General features: G+C 49.2%; 1 protein-coding gene across 9 annotated transcripts in view; it reads left to right on the forward strand.

Annotated features, from left to right (window-relative positions):
- ENOX2 (ecto-NOX disulfide-thiol exchanger 2) overlaps positions 1-22,005 on the forward strand; it is a 57,097-nt gene that overhangs the window by 16,761 nt on the left and 18,331 nt on the right. For 5 of the 9 annotated variants that reach the window (XM_087748252.1, XM_087748251.1, XM_087748248.1 and 2 more), the window contains 6 exons: positions 3,700-3,834; positions 7,697-7,906; positions 12,673-12,879; positions 14,591-14,824; positions 15,432-15,644; positions 17,241-17,347. In XM_087748252.1, coding sequence (XP_087604378.1) covers positions 3,700-3,834; positions 7,697-7,906; positions 12,673-12,879; positions 14,591-14,824; positions 15,432-15,644; positions 17,241-17,347 — 1,106 coding nt within the window. Of the gene's footprint in view, positions 1-3,699; positions 3,835-7,696; positions 7,907-7,967; positions 12,575-12,672; positions 12,880-14,590; positions 14,825-15,431; positions 15,645-17,240; positions 17,348-22,005 lie in introns of those variants that run through there. The other 4 variants (XM_087748253.1, XM_087748250.1, XM_009474598.2 and 1 more) reach the window with 4 other exon arrangements.

Consider the following 22,005-nt stretch of genomic DNA (forward strand, 5'->3'; position numbering starts at 1 on the left):
AAACGTCTGGACCTTGCGCTTGGGTACCGCTCCCAGAGGTGTGTGAAGCAGACGCGGGGCCTGCTCGGAGGTGCAGGAGGAGGAGGAGGACTTTGAAGGAAAGCCCCTTTGTCCCTCTGGGAAGGAGGCGGTGGTTTCTGCCTCTCTGCTGGCAGGTGTATCCCAGCTGATGGGAGACTTCAGTCAGCTTGCGAGTGCAGGTAAGGTAGATGTAGCCCTTGAGACTGTCGCCTGCCCCAACGGAGGCACCTAGGGCTGTTGGAAGTGGGTAGACTCCGGAGTTTATCTTGTTCCTTTCATTATTTTGCATTTCCTTTATACACCTGGAGGTCCTTAAATGTCTCAAGTGCCTCTTGCACGTGCTGGATGCACAGACAGCCCGTGTTTCTCTGGCGCTGGGTTGTTTCAGTGCAGATCTGCTTTTTAAGCATCACAATCTGACCGTTACCGTCGGAAGCGGTGAATATCGAGGTTCTTCAGGCTGAGCTGTGCAGCGCGCTGTAACGGGGAGACTTTCAGTACTGCTGGCAGGATTCCTGCGGTCCGGGCAGCCTTGCGGAGGGCTGTGGGTTGTCCTGGCACAACCTTCAGCTGCCCACATTGCGATCGCGAAATCAAAATGTTGTTTCCATTTGGGCATCTGGACGCAGAGATGCGAGACCAGGACCTTGCACAACTTGAATAACGTGCAGTGATCTTATTTGTTGAATAACAGATGTGGTTCTGGACCGGGACGGGTATGCGCGGGATAGGTAGGCGAAGCACTGTTTTGCGTGTCACCCCGGTGCGGTCTCTCCTGGACAGACACCGGACAGCAAGGGGGCTCCCAGCTTCTCACCCTTGTGCAGTGGGATGATCCGTGGCCTCGCTGCATTGCTGCCTTCTCCTGGGTATTTTGGCTTTCATGTTGGTGCTTCCTTTTTTAATCTTTGATTTCATTTCTTTCCTTTAAACTAGCAACTGCCAACCCGGTAATCCCATTTCTCTTCTTCGGTTTGCCCTGTTTCTCTCTCTCTCTGCCTGACCTGGTAGCCTGCGCGCTCTCGCATTGACAGACGAATGGCGATAACTGAAGTTCAGGCTTGTCCCAGATCTCCTGAAACAAAGGAGTTACAAAACTGGGACAGCTCAGCGTTGTTTTTTTTCAAGAGAGATGACCCACAGGTCACAAAAGCTGATTGAAACATGACTGGGGGAAGATCGTAGAATCAGAGAATGGTTTGGGTTGGAAGGGACCTTTAACGGCCATCCAGTCCAACCCCCCTGCAACGAGCGGGGACATCTTCAGCTGGATCAGGTCACTCAGAGCCCCGTCCAACCTGGCCTTGAATGTTTCTCCCACCTCCCTGGGCAACCTGTGCCAGTGTTTCATCACCCTCGTTGTAAAAAAATTCTTCCTGATATCTAGTCTGCACCTCCCCTCTTTTAGTTTAAAACCATCACCCCATGTCCTGTTGCAACAAGCCCTACTAAAAAGCCTGTCCCCATCTTTCTTACAAGCCCCCTTTAAGTAAGTAGATGATGCTGAGGATTAGAGATTGATACAAGTCTGAAAGGAATAAATTCGTTAGTGTTCCTATGTTGAGGTAAAGTGGATGCTCCTGTGCATATTTTTCCCTCTTAAAAAGCAGTGGGTGAGCATGTTGTCGTAATAAAATGCAAGTTAGTGTGATCTGTTGAGTTCACGATAGTGTTACTGCCTCTGACTGGTGAACAAATACTGTAATGAGGTGCCCGTTTCCTTCGCTCGCAGGCTGTGATGTGCTGTAGATCCCACCTATCCTATTGCCATCTATCTAACTGTATTGCAACACATTGCCATGAACCTAGAACAGTCAGTCTTACTCCAAAACCCATGCTTGAAGTTGGATTTCATCATTGGCAGCTAGAGAGCTGAATTTTCCTATTTTGGGGTGGAGTATGTTCTTCTATTCATGCTGCTTTAATTCATATTTGACTTGACTAAGTCTGCTGACTCTTGAGCATCAGGTCTGATGTTCTCTTTTCCCCCACTCAGTAAGATCTGTCAGATAAGGAAAAAACAGAGGTGTGCAGGTGGTATTTTGTACATAGGTTAACTCCGGCGTAGGCGTTGGGCTAGCGCGTAGAGCTGGGCTAACATAAAAAGCGAAACGGCTGACTACTGCAAAGGGTGGTGGGCCTGGCAGTGGCAGGAGGGAAAGCTGAAGCCAAGGCTGGGTGTTCGACCTCGGCAGCGCTTCATTTGAGCGTGGGAGAGGAGGATTTTGGAGGTGGCCCAAGTGGTACCGGGGTTGGGTGGTTAGCAGAAGATGGGGCAGTGCGGAGGGAGACCTCTCACCGGGGTGTGGAGGTGGCATCTCAGGAAGGTGACCTGATCTCCTGTCCCTTCTCTGAGGCCAAGAAGAGAGGAGTGGTGCAATAGGGCGGGAAATGGAAATTCTGAATCATTAAATCACAGGGTGAGATAAGCGGTCGATAAATGTCCTGCTGCTGGCGTATTATGGAGAGCTTCGGGAGAGCTTTGGGTGTCTGTGCACCGGGTTGTGTCCTGGGCTATACGAGAGGGGAGAATATCAGCTCCGCTGAGTTTCAGGTTGGAGCTGGGAATTTTTCGTGCAGCCTCTGTCAGTAACACTGCTGATATTCCCCCCGCCCCTCTGTTGCTGAAGCCGGATTTTTTTCAAATGAGCATTCATTTTATGAAAGCTTCATCAGGAAGACGGCACGAGAGGCAGCTCTGGAAGGGCAGGTGGCCGGGTTCGGTGTCCCTGCTCTGACCTGGGCAGCTCGCTCAAGCTCCATCTTTTCTCCTCGGCAGGAGAACGCCCTGGGCACTGGCTCTTGGCTTTTTTTGAAGTGGATGAGTCCTTCGGTGTTTTTCCACAAGAAAAAAGTTCCTGTGGGGATTGTTTTTTGGTTTTGTTTTTTTTTCCCCTGTGCAGAGTTAACCTTGTGCTAAGCATTCCCCCCCCCCCCCCCCCCCCCCTTTGAAATCAGATATTTCTGCATTTGGGCACCTCTAGTTAAAACCTGCGCAAAGAAAAAGAACAAGCATATGTCTTGGTACATGGAAGTCACCAGCTAAAGACATGGTTGACCCAGCTAAATCACTGAAGAAGATTTGAATGCTTAATTAAGCCACATGTTTGTATAATGTTAATGGTTCCACTTGGTTTGCCAGATAACTCTGCTAGACCTTGAGTAAATAGCACTGGTACTGCTGCTGTCAGCAGCATGACATTGTTGTTTGCTTCGTTTCCCCTTTTAGCATGGAGAAATGTCTTCAAATGGCAGTGGAAGCACTCTCTACTGGAACAAACCGGCCATCTCTCTTAAATCCAGTGCAATTATGACGATTTGTACCTGCTGGATGTTTGTCCTTTGTTCGTAAATCTCTTGGGAGCAGTCAAAGTGTAGCCCTTACCTTTAATCATTGTTCCTTTAAGGCCCCTTAGAGCTGTTGATTGTAGTGCATAAACCATAATTTATTTAGATGCTCTTGGAAGGCAGTGTTTTCATAGACCTCGCTTCTGTAAAATGTCATCTACTTGAGAGGGACAGAACTGTTTGGGTTTTTTTTAACTCATTTGGCTCTTTCCTGTGTGCTAGGCTCAAATCTGGTTTTGGATGCTGATACTGCAGCCTTGCTGGGCTACGTATGCCCTGCAGAGGAGTGAGGATACGCACTAAGCTCTTAATCACTTTTTTTCCTCTCAGCAGATGGTGGCAGAAATCTAAGCCTCGACTCCATTCCGATGGGCTTGCCAATGTCAGACCCAACTGCCTGGACCACTGCGATGAACAACCTAGGGATGGCTCCCATGGGGATGACGGGACAGCCCCTCCTGCCTGGTATGTGCCCTTACCCAGACCCTGCCCACCTCTTCTTTCAAACACGTCTTTGAGAAGAACCTATTTTGGTTAAACGTTAATAAGCCGCGTTTGAAATGCGTTAATGTCCGCAAGTGATTTATTTAGGGGCCAGTGTTTTAAAACTGATGTCAGAGGAAATGAGAATACATGTTTTTTGATGCAAACCATGGTTATTGTGGGGTACCTCTAGGTCCTCTGAGCAGGAGGAGGGTCCCACGCAGAGCGCAGGAAACCGGTGGTATCAAGTAATTGTAAGCTGAACTGGAACTGCTCAAAAGGAAGGGTGGGAGGGAGATGAGGAGGAAAGCAGTAGGGCAGTAAAATGGATACGGCAGAAATTAATGGAGGCGTTTGCTCCAGAAATGACCACCCTGTAGTCCGGAGTACGTGTGTGTGGGTGAGTCATCCTGCCCAGGGTTTGTTAGAGCGCTCCTGTAGGAACAGAGCTGTGCTGTACCTGGTTTCTCAGCAGTGCAGGGTGCCTGTGCATCAAAATCCTGAAATGAAATTACTGTTGCAGTGCTTTATTGCATTAAGCACTTGAGAAGGATGCTGCCTGAATAATTGCCTGCTCACCTGGGAAGGGAGTGTCTGTGCTGGCAGCACTCTGCAAACCTATTTCTGCTCTTCTGGTGTAGAGCAGGTAGTTTGCTGTGCAGCTGATACTGTATTTAACTACCAGCATCGCTTAACTTGCCATCAGTTTTGTGTGCAGTCTGTACTCTTCCCTAGGCCTTGTTTCACATTTGTCTTTGCTGTAGGGGTGGTGTTCTCATGTCATTCTTCTGCTCCCATGCTTCTGGCAAGTGAAAATCAACAGAACTCCGTCCTAGGAGAGCACACAAGTTCGAAGCCAGTCTCCTATTCCCTGCTGTAACAATAGGGGAAGGCTGCTGAGTGCTGTTCGTTTTGATCCTTTTGAGATCAGGAGGTTTGCACCCAACACAAACAACTCGGAATGTTCTACAAGGAGCAAAGTATTTTTTCTGACCTGGCTGCAAGAGAGCAGGATGGTCTGGGGAAGGTGGATCAGTTCCCAAGCACAGCGATGGCTTGAAGTTTAGAGCAGTCTCTGTAGTATCTATTGAAGGTGAGGGACAGTGGAAGCTTGATGTGCTTTGGGCCATCTTTGCTGAAAGCTAGGTGGGACTAAAGTTTCAGGTCATAGTAGAAAAATGTCTAAAATGCTTACGAATTTACCAGCCAATTTCTGTTCCTACAGATGAAGTGAAGCACATAGTTGTGAGATGCTTTAAGAGGACCTCAGTGTCTAAAATGAATGCACAGCACCTTTCCCTCCATCCAGCTACTGCCAGCTTTGTATAAAAAAGGTTATCACAGCTTTCACCAAAAAGTACCGGCCAGGCCTGATGGTTTTGAACTCTTCAGAGTCCTTGAGGACTTTTTTCTTCTTTTTCTGTTCTTAAAAATGGAGACTGGCTCTTCTGAATCTGCTTCTTATGCCTCTCGGATGCTGGCCTGTAGCCATGGGCTCAGCTCCGTAGCAGGAGAAGCAGGTCTCCACAAGCTGGCACGTTGTCTTGCACGTTGCTGGTTCAGCAATAAACAAGGAGGCTCACCGCGAATGCAACAACCACAGGCTCTCTTTGCCCTTGCATGCGCACTTTCTGCTTTTCATTGTAATGCCATAGTTCGTTACCCTGCTGGGTCTTTTGCCTTCTGATAATTGTATCCGTTCACGCTTTTAGAAAGCTGTAAGTCTTGCTTAATCAGAGAAACACCCATCTTGGCTTTCTCCTTCCTCGGATTCCCCAAGCTCCTCTGCTCCTGCATTAAGGATTTTCTCTGATTGGCATCCGTACCCATTGCTGTCAGCTAACCTTGAAGCAGTAACAAATTACCAGGACAAGATGAGACCGCTCTCATTGGCGTGAAGAATTATAAAATGTGAAGGGACTGAATTTAGAGGCTTGCAAAAGTTGTAGCAGTGGGTTCATTTGCCCGTCCTTGACGTGTGGCCGGTAGCCCAGCGTGACCCCCGGCACCTCTGGCTGCGGGGCTGGGGAGAACAGACCTCTGTGCCCCGAGACAGCGGTTGTGCAGGTACAGCCTCGGTCGTTGAGGCCAACCCCCGCCACTCCTTGCAGCCCCTTTCCTCTGGAATCGCGTACGCGCTGTGGTCCAGGGGGTCGCGTAGCACCGTCGCAGGGAGCAGTAAGGCTGCCGGGCTGTGGAATGGGGCGCTGTCTAAGGACAGACTTGCATCGTTTTTAATTTTTTTTAAGACAGGTGAAGATATTACTTAAAATAGCTGAAACCAGTGCTATCTGCCTGATCTTTTTGACGGTATCATCTCTGAAATCTACTAATGAAAGTTACAATTCCGCAACTTTGATGTCATGCTTTCCAAGCCAGGTGTCATAGACCAGGCCATCCCAGCGTCAGCTGGCCGTGGATGAAGACACAGTTCACACGTGTCCCTACATCCGTATTTCACAGCTGGCTACAGGAAGATTTCTTGTGCCTTCCTCTGAAACGCCTGGTTCATGGCAGAGGATTTGCCTCAGATCTGTGTTTTTACTGTGACTGCTCACCTGTGACGTGAGATGAACAGCAGCACCTGCACCGAGTGCGAGGAAATCCAAATTAGGCAGGCAAAACAGCGTGCATAAACTGTGTAGAAATGTAGCCCCAGGTAAAATATTTCAAAATACAAAGGAAAACAAAATTCAGCTACCAAACTCAACCATCCAGTCTGGGCCCTAAAAGTTGTCTTGCATCCAGATTACTGTGAGTAGTGGTTGTGAAGAGAGGAACGCAAAAATGCCTGCCTGCCTTAGGGGCATGAATAGCATCTGAAATGGTGCCAGCATTCAAAGGAAAGTGCTGCCTCTGCACCGCTCCGTTCTACCTGTTTGTAACTTTGGTCTGTGCCTTGCAAACTTAATTTTATCCATCTACATCTGAAAGAAGCAGCCAGATTGGAAGGCTCTGTAGTGCTCAGGACTGCGTGTTCTGTGGTATTTTGGGATTGCCTAGGTCTTCAGAGCTGCTTCTGCAAAGAGAGCCGCGGCGGTGGAGGGCAGAGACGGCGGCGTGCCCTTGCAGGAGGGAGCTCCTCCCGAGGTCTCGCCCCGACGCTACCAGCCGGCCCTGCCGCGGCGGCGTGTCCTCACAGCGTAGCTGCTCTTCTCAAACTCGCGAGCCTCCCCCGCAGGGCACCCAGGCGGGCTGCTTCCCTTTTGGTTGCCTACAGGCGTTGCTTCCCCAGTGTTCGCAACTTCTGAACAGAGAAAATACCCCTCCTTTGACAGGTGTGTTCAGTTTTGTTTGGCACTGGAGGCAAATCTAAGAGCAAATTCAAAGTAAAATGCTACTGAGATACAGTCAGAGTGCTAACTAAAACCTAGACAAGTTAAGCAGGGTAAGGCATAAAGTAAGGTGTTTCCTTAAATGCTTCTGTGTGTTTTACCCAGAACTATTCTGGTACGGTCTTAGCTGCTGAAATCAGTACGCTTGTCCAGCTTGCAAGGTGATGCCCTTAACCCTGCGTCACGAGCCGTCTGCGCCACTGACCTGTTTAATGAAACCAAAGCGGGCGAGGTTTTGCACTGCATTTATGCTGCCACGGGTTTCTTTATGGGGATAAACCTTACCCGGGAAGGTTTTGACACTAGATGGGAGATGGTGTCTACAGAGTGGAAAAGGAAGTAGTTTATTTGAACATTTATTTGGCTGAGGCAATCAACAATGAAATAGTTTTAAAAAAAGTTGTTTTAAGGGCACAGATCTGAAGTTCTGGTGAGTTGTATTGCAATGTTGCCTCTCTGTTGTTGTTTATTTAGCTAATTTTCACTCCCTTATTCTCTTCCCCGTTTAGATTTTGATCCTGCTCTTGGGATGATGACTGGAATCCCTCCGATCAACCCCATGATGCCAGGCTTGGGGATAGTCCCGCCGCCCATCCCGCCAGACATGCCTGCTGTGAAGGAGATCATTCACTGCAAAAGCTGCACGCTCTTCCCACCTAACCCACGTAACTGCCTATTTATGGTTTTTCCTGTTCCTGCCTGTCTATATAGGAACACACGTACGTGTGTGTGTGTGTATATACATATAAAAAACGTGGATATGGGAGAAGAGCAGTGCCGTTGCTCTGGCGCGCGTCGCTGTGACCAGGCGCTGCCAAGCAGGTGACAGAGCAATGGGAGAAGCCTGTTCTTGTCACGGAGTGTTTGCCGTTTCGGTAAATAGCCTTTTCAGTTGTTAGATTGATAAGGGCTGGGAAAGAAAGCATTCCGGCCCCTGGATATTTGAACTGTAATCTTCATGGCGTGATTCCTGCATGTATCACCGGAGGCTTCAAAGGCAGTGAGCTCTTGGAGGTGGGGGGACTGGATCAGCCAGCGTGGGCCGTGCTGAGGCCGTGCTCTGGGTTGCGCAGAATGTGATGGAAGGAGAGTAGAGGCGGTGGGAAATAAGACAGAAAACTTTAAGAAACAGGCAGTCAGGGCTCAGCAACGAACTGTTGTGGCCATGCGACAATCTGCCTCAACTTAAGACTGATCAATATTTTTATTCTGGCAGCCAGCCAGGCGGGAGCCTGCAGCTTGTCAGTGTTTTAACAAATATCACTGCGAGACGTGGTGCTGCTTTGGGGAGGGTGGGCTGTTGCACGAGGGAGGCTATCATAGCGGCGCAGACCGCTTTCTTCCCACTTCTTCGTGCTTCCTTCGTCACATTTCTCTTGATTAGCTTGCTTTCCTACTTGTAGGCTTTAAGATGCTTTCCTCTGTTGTATGTATCATGAAAAACGTGAACTGTGCAAGCTGCTCTCAGGGTGGATAATACGCAGCTTGGCACAAATTAGGTGTTGGGTCCGCATCACGTCTGGTCGACGCTGCCAAGGCTGACCGGCCCGGCTTCCCTGGCTCTTTGTGCTTTGCAGGCTTAGGAGGGACCTTCAATGTTCTGTTACACATGGGGCAAGGTTTGGCGCGTTCCCTGTTGTCCGCCTCGGAGGCTGGCAGGACAAGGCTGTGCTTGCGAAGGGCACGTTAGGCAAACGTGTGCCTTAACCCCGTAACTGTATTAATCGCAGCAGTGATCAAGTCTGCCTCCCCAATGGGAAGAAGATATAAACTCCATGGGGAGAGTTTGTTTTGCTGGGATCTCCAGACTAGCTGGGGCTTTGCTTGCTCCTTGTTACACACCCGTCTGCAGCACGGTGGGTAATTGTGTTTGACTTGGAAAGCCAAAGGGCCCGTGACCCGACCTGTTATCCGTAGGGCAGGGTGTCAGGCTGTGGCATTGCAGTGCTGTGTTACTCCTCTGAGCAGGCCAGTGGCAGTAGGAGGCTGTCGAAGGTTGGGGAAGGACGGAATTCTTGGCAAAATCCAGATTTAGTAACCTACAGGCTTCCAGGAGCCGGTGCAGGCTGTCGGCAAAGCTCCTGTCTGCAAAGCTGATGCCTTCAAGCTGCAGGGACTGATTTCCTAGCCAACTTAGCGGGAGGAGAGGCTGTAGCTCTGGTGCAGTGTTCTCAGCGGGATGTGGGCTCATGTGGCTTCGTTCATCGCTCCCTGGACTGGCTGATTTGAGGAGAGGGAGATGCTGGCACGGGGGAGAGGCAAGTCTCTGTGTTCTATATGAAGAAAATAGGAAAGATGATCCACCCACTAACACATCTGCCTCACCGGGCTTGTCGGGAGGCTGGATTTCCCATCACAAGATATTGACTTGCTAAGCAGCCTTGGGAAATGAGTTACCAGCTTTTAGTGGCCTGTTTGTCCCCCAGCGAATGGAGCAGGGCACCCCGGCTTGGTTCCCACTCAGTGGGATCAGCGGGGGCTGCACAGTCACGGTCCCCTCGGCTGCTCTCTGCAGCCTATGGCAGAGCCTGGCAGCAGGTCTCGGAGGAATGCACGCGGCTTGGCAGCAATCGTTGCCCCGGTCTCGGTGTTCCCGAGACCTCTGTGTGCTCCTTGCCGGAGCTCTGCCTGCAACAGGGCATTGCTTGGCTTGTCATCTTCAGGGAAGAAGAAGTCCGGTCCCGTGAGCTGTGCTTACTGCCAGGGAAGCAGAGGGTGGGAAGCGTTCCACCCCGTAAAGCATTAACAGTAAATTCTCAACTATAAGATTGACGGACGTTACAAACTGGGGAAGGGAGGGGCGTAAGCGCAGCCTCAGGCATGCCTCTCCCCGCCGTGCCTGCGCAGCCCAGCTGCGGCCCCGCGCGAGTCTGTGGGGCCGGGTCAGCACAGGACAGTCTTGAAATTACCAACAGGACAACAAGGACTTAATTTTTTCAGTGCTCTTCGCTGGAAAGAAGAGGCTTTCATTACTCGGAGAAGCCACGCGAGGGGTTTGTAACCGTGCCTGTATATAATTCATAAGAAGGTGCCAGCAGATGGCACCCGAGCCTGGTGGGCTCCAGCGGTGGGAGTCTGTGGTGCTCCCGTCGCCAGTATTTTAAATAAAACTCTTGCCATGCCCAGTCTGATGATTCCTCTCTTAGTTCACCATCCCCAGAAGAAAACCTGTCTCGCTGTCCTGGAAACAGTTTTGGGTTGTGGTTTGTTTTTTTTTTGGGGGTGGTGGTGGGTGTTTTGAAATTAAATACTGGTTGATGAGCCAGTTCAAGAATTTCGAGTGCTGTTAGAAGGAAGATGCGCTGTTAGTCCTGTCCTGGCCTCCGAGCACGTCACAAACCGGTGCATCTCTTGATGCTGGCAAACAAGGAACCATCACAGAAGCGCTTGGACACGGCTTTTGAGGTGCGTGTTCCTCCCAGATTTCTTGTAGCCACACTCGCAGTGGTTTTTCAGCCTAAGGTCTGCGTATGCGGTGTAGGCTGAGCTCCTACCGGGCTGCTCCTGAGCGCACGTCTCCTCCTGCTCCCCTTCCCCTGTGCTTGTACTCTCCCTGCTCTCTGCTTCTCACCCGTCGTTGCTTCCAGTGATCCTGTGTCTGCTTTGAAGACCTTTCCCTCCCCTTCCCCTAACAAACTGCTCTTGACTTCGTCCAGACCATGCGTTTCTGTTCTCGGCTGCCTGAGATGTGCTTGGTCCTGGTTCCCTGGGATTTCTCTCCTCTCCTGGTTCTCCTCCTCTTTAATCCCTCCTTTCGTGTGGCCTTGCGAATGGATGCAGTCTGAAATGTCAGTTCCTCGCAAGTATCTGTCAGGGATATTTGCCAGGGGGGAAATTTCTCTCCCTCTGAGCCAGTCTAGCAGAAAATTTTAAAGGAACTCTTATTCCCATTATTTTGCTAAAGATTTAAAAACACATTTTTTGCAAAACGCAGATAGCGTGGGTTCAGCACCCTCTGTTACAGCTGTTACCTTGTGTTTCATGTACTTATGACAGACCTAAGGTATATCTTTTGGTCTGAGATACGGTCTGTGCAAAACTGTGTTCAATACCAACGTTAGGCTGTGGAGATTGCTGTTGGGATGTGATCAGGGCTGGTAATTTAGGAAGTTTGCAAGAAAAATGGATACTGATAGTGAAGTAGACAGAGGGAATGTTTGATAAGGTTATGAGGTGTACTGGAAAGGGGATTAAACTTGGTTTTCAGGGAAAGCCTAGCAGTGGTGGTCGGTGCTATCCTGAGAGGGGAACCTCAGCACCTCGTAGAGGTGGTGGGTCCTTCCTGGAGGCCCTTGCTGGGAGCTGGTACTGGGTCGGCGAGCATCTGGCCAGGCGCTGCCTTCCAGGGGCAGGGCGTTAAAAGGAACGGTCGGCGCAGGCGGCCTGGGGTTTACAGAAAAGGAGGATAAGGAGGTTGTTTCAGAAGGCTGTAGCAAGTCAGTGGTCAGGCTCGATGTGGGAACCAAAAGAAGCCATTTCCGAACAAAAAGAAAATAATCCTAAGAATTGCTTTCGGAAGAGCTTTGCTGGCAATATGCCAAAGAATTAAAGGAATGTAATGCAACTGTTTTGTTAAATAAATATGTAAGTAGTGTAATTCTGTGAACTTAACCAAGGGCCATGGATCTCGGCACTGAAGTTCATTTAGGATTTTCCATATACTAAGAAACACCGGGTAACAGGCGGGTAATCCTTCACGTGCGGAGTTGGGAGGGTCTCGCTGCGCTTGCCAGGTGGGCACCTGAGCATGGAAACGAGCTCGGGGCTGGAGGAGAGAAACCTTCCGCAAGCCGCAGCAGCCTCACGCGGTCTCTTGTGTGCTGCAGTGTTACAGGTGGGGACGTGAGCAGGCTCAGCAACCTGCTCCTGGCAAGTGAGACTTGGCTTTCAGCCCACTTTTATGTTCTGTGGCTCATTTTAGCCATACAGGTAAAAAAAAGCATTAATTCCTTCTACACGTCTTGGCTATACCCATTTCTTTCATCTCTTCCTTCTGTAATATCTTTTTAGTCTAAATTTGGTTCCTGACATTCCCTTAACGTTAGTGCTTCTCTACCCTTTACAGCCTGCTGTATAGCTTTTTGCCCTTTATGATCCTCTGTATATGTTCTCTCCATATTCTTTATGTTAGGACAGTCCTTTAAGCTGTGTTTGCGTAGCACCTCCCATGGCCAAGGTTTGAGGTCCTGGCGCTGCTCGTGCTCAGTGAGCCTTTGCTTGTGCCAGGGAGCGTGCGTGGAGGGCCTCAGGCTCCCGAGATCTTTTGCTGGGAAACCGGCTGGTCAACGTGCTTGTTCTCGCATAGCACCGCCGCAGTGCTCGGGATCCGCCGCGTGGCAGAGCGGAAGGCAGCGTAGCTAGGCGTACGTTTGAAGGAAGCCGGGAAGGTACGGTCGCCTCTCGGGAGAGGTGGGCAGAGGAAAGGAACGTGCGCTGGCAAACCCCAAACTAACCTGGTCTGCTTTCTCTCTCTTGCTCTCTTCAGATCTTCCCCCTCCAGCAACAAGAGAGAGGCCCCCAGGGTGTAAGACGGTGTTTGTTGGAGGACTGCCGGAAAATGGAACCGAGCAGATCATTATGGAGGTGTTTGAACAGTGCGGGGAAGTCATAGCGATTCGAAAGAGCAAGAAGAATTTCTGCCACATCCGCTTTGCTGAGGAGTTCATGGTGGACAAGGCACTCTATCTGTCTGGTAGGCGTATTTCTGTCTCAGGTGGCAGCTTAAAGTTCTGGGACAGAGATGTAACGGCTTCTTTACAGTTACAATGATCGGCTTTGTTGCAATTGGAAGGTTTGTCTAATACTGTGTCACTTCGCCTCTTTTTCTGCTGCCATTGCATTTACGCTTAAATACATGGAAACAGCTCCTGACAGGAAAGATAGCAATGCTTTGTTACCTCAGGTACTGCAAACCTCTACAAAATATCGGGATGAGGTACGATCAGAGTCCATCCCCACCTTACCTGGATAAATGTCCAGTTGATTCTGTAGATAATGCTTGAGGGTCCTATATAAATTTGCAGTTGCTCTCAATTGCTTGTTAATTGGATATTGTGCTTGACTTGCATCAATATTTTTCCGTTAGTCATCAGAGCTGAAGCACCTGGGCTCCTTTTGCCTAGGGAGCCCCTGTTCTGCGTCCGTAGGGTTTGAAGAGGTTTGTTTCATGGAGGACGGTCGGTGTTCGCAGACCCTGTGCGGCTGGCAGAGCGTGCGCGTCCAGCCAAGCCCGCATTTGCTGTGCTGGCTACGTCTGCCCTGAGCAGCCTGGGCTCTCCACCCGACTCTTTACCATTCTAGAAAAATACCGTAATACTTTCTATTTCCGTGCTAAAATCCCTTCCAAATTCATTCTTTCAGTATATTAACAGTGTAGTGCCTCCAAAGCCTGTACTCTCTCCAGAGGGATGAGCTTGTCGAGATAAGCGAGGGAAATGCTCTTTGCTGTTTAAAATAATGGAAACTTTTCTGTCGCCTGATTTGACTGATGGTAAGCATTGCATCTCATTCCAGAGACCGTTGAATTGAGTTAGACTTGCAGTGCCCCATTAGTAAGAGCAGTGTCTCTGCGGTTGCCCCTGCTGCACAGCCAAACCAGCCTCTTTAGCTGCAGGTATTCTTCCAGTTCCTGTGCCCAAAGCTGTGGTCGTGTGCGCAGTCATCAGCGTCCTCCACACGCGAGCGTAGTTTCTGGGTTTGTTCTTTGTACAAAGCCTCTCTGTAGTTCCGATTTTCTTCCATATATCCCACCTGTGCTTTTCTTAATCAGAGGAGCATGTTTGATGTGAAACTCCGGAAAGGGAGTCCTCCAAACCGTTGCTGGTGAGAAGGGTTCACACGCAGTGGACATGCATGTTTCATAGAATCATAGAATCGTTAAGGTTGGAAGAGACCCTTAAGATCATCGAGTCCAACCGTTTGCCGACCTTATTCCCGTTCCCGCTGGATGATGGGGGCTGCTCCAAAGATTACCGCCATCCATCTGCTGCTCTTTGCCGTGTCTCACCCCTCATTCTCCCCTTCCCATCCCCAACTTCTGAAGTTTGCGAAAGCGTGGATCCAAGGCAGTTCTGCCTTCCCCATGTGAACAACTGGGCTTCGTCCCACGGCCTGAGAGGTTGTGCAGTTGCAGTTGCTGTTTGAGACCCAGTACCTGCTGGCGTGTAGAGGAGGAGCGGCCCATGTAAGACCTTGCCTAGCCTGTACAGAACACAGGCAGACAGCAGCAAGCCCCCGACAATGTTTCCTTCTCCAGCATCGCTCTCTGTGCACTAAACTCTCCAGTAAACTCTTCTGTTCATGGGCTTTCTGGCTCTGTAGGAGGGAGAGACGGGCACTGGTGGGTGGTCGGAGCCGGAGGTAGGGCACCTGTCCTGTCTGAACGCTGTTCTCATCGCCGCCAGGCTATCGCATCAGGCTGGGCTCCAGCACGGACAAGAAGGATACTGGGCGCCTGCACGTGGATTTTGCTCAGGCTCGGGATGATCTGTACGAGTGGGAGTGTAAGCAGCGGATGCTGGCGAGAGAGGAGCGCCATCGCCGGAGGCTGGAAGAGGAGCGCTTCCGCCCGCCCTCCCCACCTCCTGTCGTCCATTACTCCGACCACGAGTGCAGCGTTGTCGCTGAGAAACTGAAAGGTAAGTGGTTCTGCGGGCCACGGCCACCCTTCTGTGCAGATGCTGGGACAGAGACTTGTGTTCTGCAGTGGTCGTCTTGCTGAACTGCAGTGATGGTGCCATCTAGACCTTACTGAGCCCTCAGCCTGCACACGGCAGCTCTCCTAGCCCTCTCTTTTTCAGAATCGTTTGTCTTTTTGTAAAAACGAACCCATACTCAAGTACAACAGTTTCTTCCAAACCATTTTTGTTCATATTAAAAGGACTAGTGTAAGTCCCAAGACCTTCTTTGAAGCCCAAGACCCATGTGTGGCCTGATTATTTTGGAGCTGGAGGGTATTTTCTTTCACGAAAGAGTACATCTGAATAGGCATATGAAGTTTTGCGGTAGGTTTCTAGCAGCTGGTCCTCTTCTTGTTGCACCTCAGTAGACGGTTTGCTCCAGCAACTTGATGTTAGACTTGCCTTCCTTGTGTTCAGATAATACCGTGCTTTCAAGAACTGTGCTTAGCTGCCTGAAGTATGTTGACCCTTGAAAGAGCGGTTTTGTAGTGCTGGGGAAAGGATCTAAAAGCATTGCAGGTGACCCTGCGCTTCTGTGGTGTAAAGGCGTCCTTTCTTGCTGCAGACGACACAAAGTTCTTGGAAGCCATCCAGACCTTGCTGACCTGGATAGAGCGTGGAGAAGTGAACAGGAGGACCGCCAACAACTTCTACTCCATGATCCAGTCGGCCAACAGCCACATTCGCAGACTAGTGAACGAGAAAGCAGCTCATGAGAAAGAGATGGAAGAAGCTAAAGAGAAATTCAAACTTGCTCTCTCAGGGATTCTGGTTCAGTGTGAGTAGTGTTTCCGCGCTGAATGTTGGTTGTCTGTTGTTGTAGGGAAGACGTTTAATTTCTAGAGCCCGGAGAGGCCAAACTAAAAGGGCTCCGGGAAAAGAAGTAGCAATCGCTTCTGTGTAGCTACAGTTAATTTATAAGCATCTATCATGAACTTGGCAAAAGTTTCTTCTGGTGCTTTTTATTGGAGTAAGAGTCCACATCTGGGGGCAGGAGAGAACGAAGTCTTAATTTTTTTCCTCTTTTAATTATAGTCTGTTAGTAGTTCTGTCATCTTTTTCAACTCCACTTCTGTGCACAGACAAGGTAAGTTCCTGGTAATGTGGTGCCTCAGCGAAGTGTACAGGATTTATTCGCCAAAGGTAGGATGCAGCAGAGTGTTCCCAGCACCCCGTTCTCAGTCACAACTGAAAACCTGTTGCAGAACAGCATTTCGAACCTCAGTACTTTAATAAACCATGAAATCAAGGAAGAGGCATGGGCTGTATTAGTTCCAAGATGTGATTTATAACAGTTCCTCAAACCATTCATTGCCTCTTACACATCCTTTCCTTAGTAAGTCAGAATATGGTTTTTTTACTTTTTTTTTTTTAAGAGTACCTTTCAGAGTACCTTCTCCGCAATTGTCCTAAGTCTCCTTGAGCCCCTCGGCTAGGTTGTGAACATTCTGAACTTGTGGGTTTATATCTAATAATTTTGGCTGTTGCTTGTTTGCTACTTGATTTTTTTTTTTTTTTATTTTTTTTTTTCAAATTCTGTTCATGGTAAAAAATATGGGCACACGGTCCAGAGGGAAATACAGTAAGCACTGCAGAGTAAGTAGTAATAGACAGTGGCATGCAACTCCGCTCTATAAACACCCACTACTATCTCAGCCACTCTCAGGTTAATCTAAGTAGCAGAGAGCTGCTTTTGTTTTCTGAGAATTAGGCCTACTACAACATCAGAAGCGTAAAACATAAAAGCAGGTAGATGTGCTTCCTGCTGTTGGGTGAGCTCTCCTCCAAGGAGGGGCGCTTTGTATTTCCCAAAACCTCTGCAAATTTTCTAGAGACATAGAAGGAAAAAAATCTCAGGAACCAAAGAAGTTGATGGCTGACGCCAGAATCCCTGTTCTGTCGTATGCACGGCCGGGATGCGGTCGTGCGCAGGCTGTGGCACTGTTCTTCGGGACGGCACCCACCGGGCAGAAGAACATCCAAAGTGCCGGCTTTCGCAGTCGTACTTAATCCTCCCACTTAGAGAGCGAGCGCTAGCCGGCCGTACTTGTTACACTCATAGACAGCATTGCGCAGCGTACTTAAATATTTTTCAGCGCGCCGTGTGCCTTCCTTTTTTTCCAGTTGAGAGCAGATGCCGTTTTCCCAGTTGATCGTTACTCTGTGAGCGTTTGACACTGGCCTGGGGAAGTCCACGCTTTTCTTTCCAGGCACAGAGTCCCTTCCCTGAGCATAGCTTCAGCACAGTACAGTGTTATAAGAAAAGGTTAGCCAAACCACCTGCCTGATTCCACTTTTTTACTCCTTTACTCCTCTTGTTCGCCCTCTCTGGATGATATTCTGGCCTGATTTGACTGCTGATTTGATACTACAGTCGAGCAGATAGTGGCCGTGTACCATTCTGCCTCCAAACAAAAGGCTTGGGACCATTTCACGAAAGCTCAGCGTAAGAACATCAGCGTGTGGTGCAAACAAGCAGAGGTTGGTAATTTTTTATTGTGTTAGATCCTCCAGCACAGTCTCTTGCTTGTCAGGAAATTGATGTTAAGTTTGCACAATGCTCGCGTGGATAACAACACCTTAATTCACAGTGTAAGATGGGAATTACTCAGTCGTCCCTTGTGTTGCAGGTAATAACGATTTCTCTTGGTATTTGTGTTACTAGTCGCAATACATTGAGATCTGTATGCTGATTGAAGTTGTGCACAATAATAATAATTATTGATCTCTTTTCTGCTGTTTTTAATGTTAAAGCAAGAGGGATTTCTAGAGAGATGTTAAAAACAAAAAACAAAACACCCAACAAACCCGAAGCATCATCAGAGATCTGTTTTATCACATTTTTATTGACAGGCTTGAGAGGTGGAAACAGTCTGGAAAACTTGAGGGAGAACATGCTCATCTTTGTGTATTTATCCCCTGCAGCGACATTGCTAGCGAAATACAGGATTTAAAGGCGGTGACAAGGACGGGGGTGACAGAAGAAGGCATGTCACTCAAACTGCTCTTCCTGCAAGGGGAAGAATAGCTCTCAGTCCCTTATCTGGTCTTATCAAATCTTACTGGATTCAGGCACAATGTCAGAAAAATAAAGCTAAGGTAAAGAGAGGCTGTCTCTTGGGAAAGTGGTGGTTTGGGGAGATGTTTGTCCTGGAGTCTGTGGTGAAATACATGCTGCCTTCTGTCACCTCTCTAGTAGGGATGTCGCGCTGCTTGGCCGCATCTGGCAGTGGAGCCCATCTTGATGTTTGTCCGGCCCGAGGAAGACGGGAGGAGATAGCTGTGCTCCTGGGAACGTGGAGGGCCGCCAAGAGTGGCGGAAGGGCCCCGTGGTGGCTTTCCTGGCCAGAGCTTGTCTCCCCTGCGGTCTCCCTTCTGTGTCCCTTCCCTAGAAAGGTTAATGCTCGCAGTGGTAACAGAAGTATTGTCACCCTGGGGTATGAATAGTTTTGGAGGAAGGAGCAAGAAACCGTGTTTTTCTTGCTCATCAAGCTTTTAAAGTGGGGTGGAGCTCGAATCAGTTTTTACTGCTGGCAATAAAGACTTCTTTGAAGTAGCAGGACCCAGATCTGAAGTGCAGAAAAGAACTGCTGTGAAAAATACCTGCCTTTTATCCTAATCCAGGGAGACACTGCTGTGTTTGGAAATACTCTTTATTCACTGCAGAAAGGCTAGCAGTTTGGAGCTGATCTTGTCATTTATGTGTCAAAAATAAGGCAAAGCAGATACTTTCTCATCTCAGCATAACCTTAAGAAGGTTTCCAGCCCAGTGGGTTGCCAGCATTCAGCAAAGTCATGCTGGGAATATCAGTCTGGATGCGTAAGATGGCAGCTGTGGCTGAGGGACTGGAAAGGAGTTGGGCGTTGGGCACCGTTGTCCAAGTGTTCCCGTGACAGATGCGTAACCAGCCGAGAGGGTCCTGTCTGCACGCACCGCTGATTAGTCAGCTTTGGGCGAGAAATCCTACTCTGCCCGATAGCTTTGGATCTTCATTTTCCTTTGTTTTGGTTCCCTTGCTTGGAAAGCAAAGGTTGCTGGCTGCTGGACCTTGTCGTGTGGCTTTCCAGAGCCCTGTGCAGCCAGTAGTGAATGTACCCTCTTGATACGGGGAAAGGGGAGGCACTGCGTGAAGAAGTGCTTGCCTAATGTTGCCCGGTAATTCTCTGGAAGACCAGTTTTTTGGCTCCCAGTTGTGGATTGCATTCAGTATTTCTAGCGTACAGCCATCCTGCCGGAGCGTGCCTGTGTCTGTGTAGATGAGGTAGAGCTGAAAGTCTGGAGATGCTTCATGACACCCACCCAGGTGAAGGCAGTGGTAAAAGACAAGTGTATTCTGAAGTGCTTGTTTATTCCTAGGAAAAAGGACTCGTATGCAAGCCGTAGAGTAGCAAAAAGCGAGCAAGAGTAGCTTTCAACCACAGCATCTTGTTCTGCTACTGTTTCAGTATGATGCTGAAATCCTGTTCAGCTGTTCCTTCTCAGATCTCTCTTCTGCAGTATTCAGGTGTCTCTCTCAAGAGTAGAGCCCCAAGCCGGAGAGCACAGATATTCTACCCAAATCCCCGCAGTGTGCCAGTCCGTCAGGCGTGTACACTGATTTCTGTTACGGATTTGAAGGCGAGGCTATACTAAAGTCGCCTGTGCAGCACATCAGTGCCATGCGTGGTATTCTGATGCGTCTGGAAGAAATGAATTCCACCATCGCTTCTTTCCTGACAGCACTCAGAACAGGGAAGAAGAAATGGCATGCAAATATTTTAAAATATTCCATTTCCAATACCTTTGTGTTGGAAAATGACAGTGTTAAATGAGTTTAGTGATTTCATTAGGTAGCTGCGACTCCGCGAGAACACCAAGCTCGCCGAGCATCCCTCGTGGTGGCTCCGGGGGCGTTCTGTGAGTTATCGCCGCTTCCTCGCGGCTCAGACCCACGTGGATCCTCCTGGTCTCGTCCCAGGGTGAAACAGAACAGGTTTGCTTCACCGCCCTCTGGAAGCGTTAGTCTGGGTTGTTAGTCTTTAACTCTGTTAAAATACCATTGGTTTTTAACTGAGCCTGTAATAATGAGAGTCTGAAGAGAAACGTGTTTGTCTCTGAGGGGTGTTAGTTTGTGAAAGACGTGGGATTGTCTCAGCCAGGGCATGGAAATGAAAGCAGCAGCTCACTATATGCTTTCATGTAGGAGGGATCTCACAGGGTTGCTTTTGGTGAAACAGTAATTAATCCAGCGCTCTTGGGTGTTAGTGCAAATTGTTAGTGATGTACATTATCCTTATTTTCTAGTGTGTGTCAATGTTAATCTTTCATGAAATGGCGACGCATTGATATTCCAATGTATGTGTGACATTAACCAACAGAAAACAGTGCATCAACTAGCTGATCAAGTCTCTCTCCATAGATCTCATCTGCAAAGGCATAAATGACAGATTTGAGATAAGAACATGATTTATAGACAGGAGAAATTGCTTTTCTGGAAAGAGATTGTACATCTATCATTCTTGTTTCCATAGAGAAAGAGGTCGCGTATAAAAGCTATATGGGCTTTGCTTTCTTAACCTTCATAATATAGTAATAAAGAACATTGAACTTTGTCTGCAAAGCAGAAACATGATAAAGTTTTCTGTTTGGTGTTGTCAGGAAGTCTCATATGGCTTCTTACAAGACTTGTCTTCCAGACTGCTTGTGCATAGAATCACAGAACGGTTTGGGTGGGGAGGGACCATCCAGTCCAACCCCCTGCCGTGGGCAGGGACACCTTTCGGTAGATGCAGTTGCCCAAAGCTCCATCCAACCGGACCTTGAACGCTTCCAGGGATGGGGCATCCACAGCTTCTCTGGGCAACCCGGCCCTGTGTCTCACCACCCTCATCGTAAAGCATTTCTTCCTTATGTCCAGTCTAAACCTGCCCTTGTGCAGTTTAAAGCTGTTGCTACAGGCCTTGGTAAAAAGTCTCTCTCCATCTTTCTTGTAAGTCCCCTTTATAGATTGAAAGGCCATCGCGGGGAGTACAAATTTAGTGATATCCTCTCTGCATGTTACAGATTGAAATGCCACAATAAGGTCTCCCCGCAGCCTTCTCTTCTCCAGGCTGAACAACCCCATCTCTCTCAGCCTTTCTTCCTAGCAGAGCGGTTCCAGCCCCCAGACCATTTCCGTGGCCTCCTCTGGCCCCGCTCCAACAGGTCCATGTCCTCCTTGTGCTGGGACCCCCGAGCTGGAGGCAGGGCTCCAGGGGGTCTCCCCAGAGCAGAGCAGAGGGGCAGAATCCCCTCCCTCGCCCTGCTGGCCACGCGGCGGGGGATGCACCCAGGAGACGGTTGGGCTGCGAGCGCACGTTGTGGACTCATGTCCAGCTTTTCACCCACCAGCGCCCCCAAGTCCTTCTTGGCAGGGCTGCGCTCAATCCCTTCATCCCCCAGCCTGTACGGGTACTGGGGATTGCCCCAACCCAGGTGCAGGACCTTGGACTTGGCCTTGTTGAACCGTGTTGAGGTTCACATGGGCCCACTCCCCCAGCCTGTCAGGTCCCTCTGCTTGGCATCCCTTCCCTCTGGTGTAAATCTTCACGTGGGTCTGTGTTTTTCTCAGGTATCGAGTTCCTCATTACAAACTTGGAAAGCAAGTCTATCCCAGGAAAGCCAGAAGTCATTTTTCACCTTTTAAGGTTATTTAATATCAAAAGTTGACAAGCTGGTGATCTGTGATCACCCTTAGGCTGGGTATATGCAGGCCACCTTCCCACATAGCTGTGACTTGAGGAAGGTCCGTAGAGTTGGAGAATACCCAGCCAGTGGCCTTCTGGTAAAAAGCAGATGATCGATCCTCCACCGCGTTGGAAAACTCCAAATGACTGTGTTTTCCTGGGAAGTTTCCAGCTGTGATCTCCCCATGAGACTGCACTTCTGGGACTTTCTTTCCAAATCCCACCGAGTCAAACCTTTCGTAGTAGCTAAAGGAGGAGCTAAGGTTTTGGTTTATACCTGATAAGCCAGGTGGGGAGCCTGATTCAGATGATGCCTCTACTTTGAGCCCTAGTGCTCCTGTTCTTCCCTGCTTACTGAGATTGCTTACTATGACTGGGGTGGGAGCGCGCTCTCCGTTTGGAGCTGTCTTTTGTTCCAAGGTAAGTTCTCCCAG

Source organism: Nipponia nippon, unplaced genomic scaffold (assembly GCF_047370975.1).
Source record: "Nipponia nippon isolate SJK-2023a ecotype South Korea unplaced genomic scaffold, ASM4737097v1 scaffold_12, whole genome shotgun sequence".
NCBI classification, from domain to species: Eukaryota; Metazoa; Chordata; class Aves; order Pelecaniformes; family Threskiornithidae; genus Nipponia; species Nipponia nippon.